General features: G+C 54.1%; 1 protein-coding gene across 3 annotated transcripts; it reads right to left on the reverse strand.

Moving 5' to 3' along the window:
• Nucleotides 1-671: 671 nt before the first annotated feature.
• Nucleotides 672-10,489, reverse strand: ccdc125 (coiled-coil domain containing 125). 3 transcript variants are annotated; one of them, XM_053870884.1, is made up of 12 exons: nt 10,345-10,489; nt 6,256-6,487; nt 6,120-6,181; nt 5,964-6,050; nt 5,818-5,895; nt 5,659-5,744; nt 5,513-5,595; nt 5,345-5,457; nt 4,635-4,739; nt 4,048-4,198; nt 3,490-3,608; nt 672-3,426 (listed from the first exon to the last, which is right to left on the reverse strand). In XM_053870884.1, the coding sequence occupies exons 2-12, from the start codon at nt 6,485-6,487 to the stop codon at nt 1,693-1,695; spliced, it is 2,850 nt and encodes a 949-aa protein (XP_053726859.1). In that variant the 5' UTR covers nt 10,345-10,489; the 3' UTR covers nt 672-1,692. The 3 variants fall into 3 exon arrangements, with proteins under 3 accessions (XP_053726859.1, XP_053726858.1, XP_053726857.1); XM_053870883.1 differs by having other exon boundaries at nt 5,659-6,050; nt 6,120-6,178; XM_053870882.1 differs by having other exon boundaries at nt 5,659-6,050.
• Nucleotides 10,490-11,156: the final 667 nt, after the last annotated feature.

Here is an 11,156-nt window from a genome sequence, read left to right on the forward strand (position 1 = left end):
AAAAAAATAAAATAAAGGGAAAGTTCTTATTTTTCACCTGAACATGATCCAGTTAGAGTCGACTAAAAAGAGCTCATTTGGAGAGTTATTTCTTTAAAAACCAGGCGCAAATGTTTTGCATGAAATCTGATCGGAGAAAACCTGGACAACCTGAGAGGATTTTAATCTGACTCTAATCTGACCCCCACTGTCAGATTTGAGAAGACAATCTGCTTTTTCATTTTTGTTCTCCATTGCAAACTCACGAAAGGACACGAATCACCGAGGTACTTCATGATCATTGAGTTTATAATAATCATGATGAGCATTGTAAAATTAGACGGTGAAATAAATGGTCATTTTTTTCAAACAGATTTTCCCCCATAATTTCATGTGTTATGTAATGATAACAACAAAAATAATATCTTTTTCATTCTTTCAGTGTTCGTCAAACCTGAACACAGGACGGAAGGAAATATTATGAAAAGAGGAAAATAACGTTTCTAATATGTTGTTTGCTTATTTATTTGCTTAATTTCATTTTACATCCGTTTTATTCCGATATTCCAAATGTAACTTACTATTGATGGAAGGTGTTTTTAGTGTAGTGAATATATTCAATATCTTTTAATAATTTGTTTTGAGGAACAAGATACGCCGTCAAAGCGGGCGTCATTCGGTTTAAAAGTATATAATAACAACAATAATAAAAGTGATATGATCTAATATCTATTTTAATTCAACGTTTTAACATGATGTAGAAAAATGGCAGTCGAATCTAACAACTTTGCAGGAATATATACGGGCGCCAAACATAAAAATACGGAAAATAAAGACAAAAAACAGAGTAGTTTTATTTAGAAATCTAAAACCGAACATGAAATGCCAACACAACGAGAGTAAAGTAAAGCTCATCACGTGACGCTCTTGGCGCCAGCAGGGATGGAAACATGGTTCTTAAAGAGGAATTCGGGGCCAAACCCAGAGTGGAAGCTGAGTTTGGCCCCTCGAGCGCCGCCGCATCAACGCGTCACCACGTGACACGCACGCCAGCTCCAGCGGGAGCGCGACTCCTCGCCGTCAGGTGGCGGCTCGTCACTGCCCCCTGCTGGCAGGGATGGGCAGCGCATCACATGACACGCTGTCGTGTGTTAGCAGCGTCTGAGTGTCCGTTTGACACTGAGCTTCGTCACTCGAGGTCTTGTTCTGATTCAGAAATCCAAACTCAAACCGGACCCCGCCCAGGGAACGTTCTAACATCGTATCTAAAACTGTGGAGGCGGACCTTTAAAAATCCAACTTTAAGTCACGTGACCCGAGACCCATTGTCCGGTGCCTGGAGTTCCTCGAGGGCGCCTCAAATTGAGGCTCCCAGCATGCACCTGTGCGCTCGGGATGGTCGGACCTGACCACGACTTTGTGTTCGGTTCGGTGTTCAATGGTGTCGTTTCCATCCAACATCTTTTTAAATTCAATATTGCCTTGTGGAATCGGAAGGAATCAGGCAGTCACGTGACGTATCCCGCAGACGACCTTTCGAGTTCCCGCTTTAGATCGCAGTGCAGCGACACGCTCCCCTCACACTCGGGTCAACGGCGCCCTCTGCTGGACGCCAAGTGGGCACACTGGGCTCAGGTGACTTCGGGTCTTGATGATTTCAAGCGGGTCTCTCGTCAGCAGGGCTGCGCTGAGAGGTTCTGAGGGTCCACGGTTCTAGTTCTGCTGCTGCTCCTGTGTGGGCTGAGGTGGACCAGATACCGACTGGCTCTGGTCCTCATGTGGGTCCTGTGCGTCATCACATGAGGTCGTGGTCACCACTGTGTCGCTGGGGCTCCCAGTCTGGACTGGTACTGGATCAGGTGCTCCCACACAGTTCGACGACTGAGACAGGCTGCACATCTGGTCCTCACAAAGGTCTGCTGCTGGTGATTCAGAATTGGGGAGACTGGGGTTCTCAGCTTGTGTCGGTTCAGGTGGAGGCAAGGTAACCGGTTCCTGGTTCTGGTCTCGGGCAGGGTCACATGGCACTGGAGGTGCATCAGACGAAGCGGGACTGTGGTTCTGGTCTCGGGCAGGGTCACATGACACTGGAGGTGCATCAGACGGAGCGGGACCGTGGTTCTGGTCTCGGGCAGGGTCACATGACACTGGAGGTGCATCAGACGAAGCGGGACTGTGGTTCTGGTCTCGGGCAGGGTCACATGACACTGGAGGTGCAGGTGCATCAGACGGAGCAGGACCGTGGTTCTGGTCTCGGGCAGGGTCACATGGCATTGGAAGTGCATCAGACGAAGTGGGACTGTGGTTCTGGTCTCGGGCAGGGTCACATGACACTGGAGGTGCATCAGACGGAGCGGGACCGTGGTTCTGGTCTCGGGCAGGGTCACATGGCACTGGAGATGCATCAGACGAAGCGGTACTGTGGTTCTGGTCTCGGGCAGGGTCACATGACACTGGAGGTATGGGTGCATCAGACGGAGTGGGACCGTGGTTCTGGTCTCGGGCAGGGTCACATGACACTGGAGGTGCATCAGACAGAGCAGGACCGTGGTTCTGGTCTCGGGCAGGGTCACATGACACTGGAGGTGTGGGTGCATCAGACGGAGCGGGACCGTGGTTCTGGTCTCGGGCAGGGTCACATGGCATTGGAAGTGCATCAGACGAAGTGGGACTGTGGTTCTGGTCTCGGGCAGGGTCACATGGCACTGGTGATGCATCAGACGAAGCGGTACTGTGGTTCTGGTCTCGGGCAGGGTCACATGACACTGGAGGTGTGGGTGCATCAGACGGAGTGGGACCGTGGTTCTGGTCTCGGGCAGGGTCACATGACACTGGAGGTGCATCAGACAGAGCAGGACCGTGGTTCTGGTCTCGGGCAGGGTCACATGACACTGGAGGTGCATCAGACGGAGCAGGACCGTGGTTCTGGTCTCGGGCAGGGTCACATGACACTGGAGGTGCATCAGACGGAGCGGGACTGTGGTTCTGGTCTCGGGCAGGGTCACATGGCATTGGAGATGCATCAGACGAAGCGGGACTGTGGTTCTGGTCTCGGGCAGGGTCACATGACACTGGAGGTGCATCAGACGGAGCAGGACCGTGGTTCTGGTCTCGGGCAGGGTCACATGGCATTGGAGATGCATCAGACGAAGCGGGACTGTGGTTCTGGTCTCGGGCAGGGTCACATGACACTGGAGGTGCATCAGACGGAGCGGGACTGTGGTTCTGGTCTGCCTTCTGGCCCTGGCTTGCTGTGGAGTCCATGTGAAGGCGGTCCTGATCTGAGGGCTCCTCCGGGTGACAGGAGCCCCCGGCCCCTTGGCAGTCGGGCGCGGGCTGGGCCGGGCTGCAGTCCAGGTCCAGCTGCTTCTGCAGCTCCTCGGCGCTGTGCGCCAGCATGATGCTGACCTTCCTCTGGTGCGCCAGCGCCTCCTCCTTGTCGTTGAGCTGCAGACACCGGCACGGTGAGTTCCTCCTCCCCAGCGGGGAGTGATGTCATCCATCACCTACCAGGTCGATGAGCCTGTACAGCGCCTCCAGGAGGTGGTCGGGCACGCTCAGCTCCAGGTTGGGGGGCAGCAGGGCCCTGAGCCGCTGGCTCACGCTGACCAGGGGCCTCCTGCTGACACCTGTGGGCACAGCACCGACCTGAGACTGAGACATCTGAGACTGAGAGGGAGCAGAACCTTCGATAGAAATGAAACTTCAACTGAAACACTGTGATTCGGGGGCCAGATAATGATTATTTGTGAATGAAAAAAGCACAACTTCTTTGGCCACATCCAGTCAATAGAGATCAAGGGCCAGGCGTGGCCCCTGCTGCCCATGTCCTGCATCAGCAACAGAAGCTCTGACCTGCGTGGCCCTGACAGGGCGCGGCCTGTCAATCTGAGGGGATGAATGAGTCTGGATGGAAAGGTGGCGCTGCTCTCTGGGGCCTCAAGCACAAAGACTTCAGGACAAAGAGGACGTGATCTACTTCAGGTGGAAACATAAACCTTCTTCTCCGCCCCCGGACCGGTCAGCCGCTGCTCTGTCTGAAGCCCACTGTCTCCTCCAGGGACGCACCTTCAGCCTTGCAGTGGCTCAGCTTGTGCACGTTGCTCTCAGCCAGCAGCATCAGGCGGTCGCTGCGCTTCCTCAGCTGCTGCTCGAAGGCGATGCGGAAGGCGTCGGCCACCATCAGCGCCTCCTCCCTCCGGGAGTGTTGGAAGTCCAGCTGCCACACATGAAGAGAAGTTCAGGGCCAACTTCACTCCCGCCCCATTCAGTTATCGCTGCAAGTATCTTCATCACCAGGCTGGAAAATGTGTCCGATTTGACTGCAATGTTGTGAGATCACGGTCAAAGCCTTGAGAAAATGCAGAATCCAAACGCTGTAAGGCAGATACGTGGTGTCCTCAGAGGAGGATCAGGACCTCAGGAGGTCAAGTACATGTCGGGCTAGGAAGCCCTGGTCATCCACCAGAGAATCAAACCACATTTCTTCATGCATCTCTGACCCCAAAACAACCTGAGCATGTCACAGCTAACAAGTCTTGATCACGACATGATCTGAGGAGAGTGAGCTTCATCTTCCATGCCAGTCTGAAGCAAACGTGTGTGTGTGTGTGTGTGTGCTTCATGGAAGGACACGTGTGAGAGGTGGTGCTCACTTCCTGCTGCAGCTGCAGGAGCTGCTTCCTGGTGGCGGCTGCGGTGCGACTGCACGGACACGACTCGTCCACACTGATGCAGCGACAGGCGCCCAGCACGGCCAGCTGCAACACACACACACACACACACACAGAGTTCTGAGTGAGAAACTGCTGTCAACATCAGCACACACCGCACTGAGAGTGCAGGTCACAGACGGAGAATCAAGAGTTCTCTTCACAGATCTCATATGGAGACAGCAGGTCTGTCTCTGAGGAACCCAGGAGCAGAGAAACTACCACTCCTCTTTTGACAGAACAGTTGCTGCATTCAGCAAGGTTTTTCCATTTCTTGCCACCTCAAAGAGGTTTATTAAAACTGTCTGAATTCAAATGACTTCCTGGTTCATGTTTTCACATCATGTCCACAGAAGCTCTCATCATTTTGAGGACAAATTCATTGTCAATCCATGTGATCGGCAGCAAAAGCCTGATCGTGACAGGATGGTGCGGCGGCTCCTCTGTCCGAGTCCAGGCGCCGTGACTCGGGGAGGCCACTCCATCTCTGTCCCGCTGCATGAAGGGCTCTTGGAGGTGTCAATGGAAATGGCTCACGTCTTGTTCATCTCTTCTCTCCCGACACTCACGACTGATGACAGAATTCCATTCCCTGACAAACGCCTGAAGCACTGACTCAGAGGTGGAGGAAGAAGAAGTAGTGAGGGGCCCACCTCCAGGACGGTGGCGTCCTTCTCCGGCGTGTACTGAGGTCTGGTGGCCAGGTAGGTCCTCTGCTCTTTCACCTTCAGCAGAGCCAGGAGCTCCAGGAGCTGCTGGCTCAGAGCTGGACACACGGCAACATCTCAGCCGCGCACCTCTCCATGTTGGTCTCCACCTACCAGAGTTCTCTGCTCGCAGGTGCTGGATCTCACTCTCCCGCTTCTCCAGGGTGTCGCTCAGGCTCCTGTTCTCGTTCACCACTCTGGACCAGCGAGAGGAGCGGTCAGAAGACGGAGCAGCAGAAGGTGGACCTGGGGACCCTCACCTGTTGTGTCTCTGCTCCCAGGACTGCTCGCTCTTCCTCAGCTGCACTTGGCCGAAGCTCACCTCCCACTGGAGACAGTTGACTTCCTGTGCGTGCAACACAGAGAGCCAGGGATACGCAACACAACTCGGACAAACACTCGCAGCAGCAGCTGCGTACCTTCTCCAGGGCTTTGGCCTTCTCCTCGCTCTTCTGCAGGAGGCTCTTGGTGTGGCACGTGGCTTTGTCAAGGATGGCCTGGACGCAAGTGGAGAACAGAACTGCCTGCAGCTCACTGTGAAGGCCACCAAGTGCCGTTTCCCTACCTTCCCCTGCAAGATCCTCAGAGCCTCGTATTTGCCCTCCAGGTAGCGCTGTGCCACCTCCAGCTCGCAGAACAGGAGCTCAATGATCTGTGGGCAGAGGAGGCTCCGTGACAGCTCAGGTGTGGTGGGCGCCAGAGGACGCCAGCCTCTCCTCACCTGTCCAGCCTCCTGAAGCCTGGCGCTCAGCTCGCTCTTGGACACCTCAGCCACGGGACCTGCTGACGGACAGGAGGTGCTCAGAGAGAGGAGAGCATGTGACCAGCGCCCGGTCACAGCTGGACTCCGGGCTTACCTGGCAGCTTCCAACAGGCTCCCTGCTTCCACCCAGCCAACTTGAGTTTGGGCTTCCACGCCGCCTCTCCTGAGGGGCAGCTGCGCCTGGGCGACTGGCCGTCCGGCACCAGGCTGGAGCTCTGGAACTTGCTGCGGAGAGAGCTGGAGGGCGGCCTGCTTCCCATCCCGTCCCCCAGGTCTCCATCCAGCATGTCATCGTCCGGCAGGCCGACCGCACTCACCTCCTGCATCTGCACAGACAGAGCCACAGCTCAGTCGAATCTGGATAGCAACATCCTGTCATACACTGTAAGATGGTCTTCTACAAGGTCCCTCGCGTCTAGTCTGCACAGCCCAGGAACCACAGGGTCCCACGCTACAGTTGGCAGATTGGATCCAACTCTGATGCAGCTCCATCGTTTGAAGTTCAGAGAGAAGGGTTGGCATGATGATAGAATGGTGGCTGGATGGATGGATGGATGAGGGAGGGATGATAGCGATATGAAAGGACGATAGACAGCAGCAAAATGACTCCAAGATGAAAGACGAAAACATAGTGACAGATATGGGAGGAGGTGCAGTCGCGGACTTGGTTCCAGATGATGACATGCATTTAATCTTCCACCAGAGTTTCAATCCTTCCCAGCTGTTTTCCTGACACACGACCGGCGGCTCCCTCCGCAGCTGAATGAAAGCTTCTCAGTGCACCGTGGCTGACCAGACAGACCATCCCTCCACTGGTCCTGGGCCTCTCTCGAGTCTTGTCCCTGACAGACCATCCCTCAACTGGTCCTGGGCCTCTCTCGAGTCTTGTCCCAGACAGACCATCCCTCCACTGGTCCTGGGCCTCTCTCGTGTCTTGTCCCAGACAGACCACCCCTCCACTGGTCCTGGGCCTCTCTCGTGTCTTGTCCCAGACAGACCAGGGAGACCATCCCTCCACTGGTCCTGGGTCTCTCTCGTGTCTTGTCCCAGACAGACCAGGGAGACCATCCCTCCACTGGTCCTGGGTCTGTCTCGTGTCTTGTCCCAGACAGACCATCCCTCCACTGGTCCTGGGTCTGTCTCGTGTCTTGTCCCAGACAGACCATCCCTCCACTGGTCCTGGGTCTGTCTCGTGTCTTGTCCCAGACAGACCATCCTTCCACTGGTCCTGGGCCTCTCTCGAGTCTTGTCCCAGACAGACCATCCCTCCACTGGTCCTGGGCCTCTCTCGTGTCTTGTCCCAGACAGACCACCCCTCCACTGGTCCTGAGCCTCTCTCGTGTCTTGTCCCAGACAGACCAGGGAGACCATCCCTCCACTGGTCCTGGGTCTGTCTCGTGTCTTGTCCCAGACAGACCATCCCTCCACTGGTCCTGGGCCTCTCTCGAGTCTTGTCCCAGACAGACCATCCCTCCACTGGTCCTGAGTCTCTCTCGTGTCTTGTCCCAGACAGACCAGGGAGACCATCCCTCCACTGGTCCTGGGTCTCTCTCGTGTCTTGTCCCAGACAGACCAGGGAGACCATCCCTCCACTGGTCCTGGGTCTGTCTCGTGTCTTGTCCCAGACAGACCATCCCTCCACTGGTCCTGGGTCTGTCTCGTGTCTTGTCCCAGACAGACCATCCCTCCACTGGTCCTGGGCCTCTCTCGAATCTTGTCCCAGACAGACCATCCCTCCACTGGTCCTGGGCCTCTCTCGTGTCTTGTCCCAGACAGACCATCCCTCCACTGGTCCTGGGCCTCTCTCATGTCTTGTCCCAGACAGACCATCCCTCCACTGGTCCTGGGTCTCTCTCGTGTCTTGTCCTGTGATCCAGGTCACAGTGAACTACTGCTCTGTTCTGTCAGCTGCTTCTGGCCATCGGAACATGAGCTCACGAAGTTTCGTCTCGCTCAGGCGTCTGTCGCTTCAGAATGACGCTTCAGAAAAAAATGCTCAAATATAACCGGGTTTCCGATGAGGAGCCAGTCATGTGACTGCTCAAGGGCCGCTTCAGGTTGCCATGTAAATCCGTCAGTTCCATGGTGGAAGACTTTCTGGCTCTTATGCACATAAAGCGTTAAAATAGATTCTGACGCATCGCAGCAATTTAACTGCTGTTAACTGTTGGACAAACACTGACAATAACCCGACGCTAGCTGGCTCAACCAGCGTAGCGCGTTGTGACGTCAACAGCCTATAGAAGTGATGCCACTTTGCCCCAGTTCATTTCCCTGGGAAAGCACAGCCACAGTGCCATGCAGTTAGCCAGCCAAGATGGGACGCTGCGGAGCCACTCGCTCCGTGGGTCTTTACTGCGGTTTTCAATCGAGTCGTAGCGAAGAATGACTCAGCTCAACCTCCCTCCAGAATCACACATCTGCTTCCACTTCTGGGCTGTTGTGCTAACATACACGAGCAATTCAACTCCGGACCAGCGTGAGGCGCTGCCAAGCCAAAATACAGAAGGAAAAGGAGTGTTAAACACAACTTCAGTGTTCTGAAACAGGAAAGTCGACGATGACATCATTCTGTCGAACGTTCAAAGGACGCACACCTGTCACACCACAGGTGAGCGGTTACACTTCACACAGCAGTCTTTACAACATCGTCTTTTGTTTAATTCTAGTCTACTGTGTGAGCAAAAGTTGGCTCCACTTGCTCACACGCTTGCCGGCTCATACATTGCCATAGTTTTGAAACCCTCTTTTTAAAGTGGTCACCATGGAGAGCGTGACGCAGTGTGGTGTCCACCTGAAGCACCAGGTGTTCTCCTTCCTCCCTGAACACGGACGGGTCTGACCAGTGCAGAATCAGCTGCCAGTCTGACAACACGGTTGCATGTTAGCAGAGCAAACAGCGGAGGGCTGAGCACACAGCCTCACGCTGATCTGGATCTTCTCCCCGCAGCACACAGTCGTGCGGAGGAGTTTCTCTGAGGAATGGTGAAGCTAAGTGCTGTGACCTGCTGCAGAGTCAGAGTGAACGTTTGTTTGGACAGAGGTGGACGGATTCATTCTGTAGCATGAACGAATGAATATCCTGGTTGGATCCACGAGAGCACGGGTGTCAAACCGGTCCTCACTGGGCCGCAGTGGGTGCAGGCTTTTGTTCCAACCAAGCAAGAGGAGACCTACTCACCAGTCAGGGGTCTGAAGACTGGCATCAGTGGATGGTCAGTCTGGAGCTGTTGGTTACACCTGATTGGTTCACCTGTTTGTGCGTTCAGTGCTGGAACAGAATCCCACATCCACTGCGGCCCTCTGACACCCCTGCACCAGAGCTTGCCATGGTGGAGACAGCCACACTTGAGGAGGGAGCAATGACAGTCATTCTTTCTTGGGTCAGGGGCCGAGCGCACAGTGGCGATGATCTATGTCCAGAGTTGAATCCACCGCCCTCTGCATCCTGGAACTGCACCTTCCTGTGGTTCCACTGTCGCCATGGTAACGGCCCGTGCCAATCTTTGGGTGTCAACCCGTCCACTGGATCATACTGGACTGAACCACCGCGTGACGTCATCAACAAGCCACGAATTCCCCTGATTTATTCCTAACAATGATCTTCTTTGCGACGAGAACTTCCTTTCAACAAGTTCACTTGAAGCGTCGAGTAAGAGCTGCACAGCAGGTCGTCACCAGCAGGTGGCAGCATAGCTCCGCGGAACATACGGCGCATGCCCGCGGGCGCTTGCGCAGTAAACACTTCAGCGTGACTCAAACTAAACAACGTGGCGTTAAAAACGCTCCCAAACAAGTGTGAAAGCAACGCGAGTCAGTGAAAGGATGAAGCCCCGCTGGTCACTTTTGTGCCGCTTCCACAGACCGTTTTCCCGCGCATTCACGTGTTTTTGCGCACGGTCAGTGGCGCAGAAGAAGAGTCAGTGTCAGGTCCGTGTCACAGTTCCGTCAGATATTAAACCGCGAGACTCCACTCGTGTCGAGGACACCAAGTCATCCTGCGGACCACGTGACATTACACGCGCGCGCTTCGCTCGGACAACACTGAGCAAAACACACCCAGTCCAGGTGCTTTAAACGCGCTCTCGTGCCTGGACTCGACGTCACTCCCGAGCGCCTGAACGTCCATGCGACCGATGTTTCCTGTGAAAGTTGATCAAGCTGCAGCCACACTTCCGCTCACCTGGGCGTCAGTCGAGTCACGGCAGCCTGAGAGTTGGCGGTCCGAGCGGAACACATGGAGTGTTCAGTCCAGGAGCCAGGTCCGAACACGCGACGGCACCGACTCACCAGCTGTTCACCTGCCACTCCACAGTCACGGAGCAGGGGGCGGCGGCGCACCTGACTTCCGGTTAGACACCTCCAGAATAGAAGCGGGTGATCCGCCCTCACCTGCAGACATTTATATACGTTTGTCATTATTTAACACGTACGTTCCTGTTGTAAAACACGAAAACGTTTTCTTTTTTTAATGTTAATTTAGTCTTCTTTATCACAGTGAAAGGCCAGGCGTCATTTCAACGGTCTTATTTCCCATCTCACTGTTGCCTCTCTTCAGTGTGATCTTCCTTCTCTTTAACCTCGAGCAGCTCTGTCTGTTTCACTGCGAGGCCTTCTGATACTGTCAATAATAATGTCTCTCTTGATGAGGTTCTGTCCAAAACAAATCCGATTTGGAACCGATTTGAGTGACTAGAGACGCGTGTTCTTCCTGGTGAGGAACTTCTACAATGGGCCGAATCATGGCTGATCCTCCCTCAGAAAACAATATGGGGACAGATTAGACCCATTTCAGATTTGTAATATTCCTGAACATTTCAGCTCTTTTCTTTGAAGTCGAAGAGTATTGAACTACTGAGGAGGCAAAAATACCCCTCAACCTCTGCGACAGGGAGTAAAACAGATTTTTACTGCTTCCTCCTGCCTGAGTTTTGAAAGTGGTGTTTGCTGTTCATTTGAAGATCCACTTCTTCCATCTTTGTGTCACATCTTATG

The sequence above is a fragment of the Synchiropus splendidus genome, chromosome 7 (genome assembly GCF_027744825.2).
Source record: "Synchiropus splendidus isolate RoL2022-P1 chromosome 7, RoL_Sspl_1.0, whole genome shotgun sequence".
NCBI classification, from domain to species: domain Eukaryota; kingdom Metazoa; phylum Chordata; class Actinopteri; order Syngnathiformes; family Callionymidae; genus Synchiropus; species Synchiropus splendidus.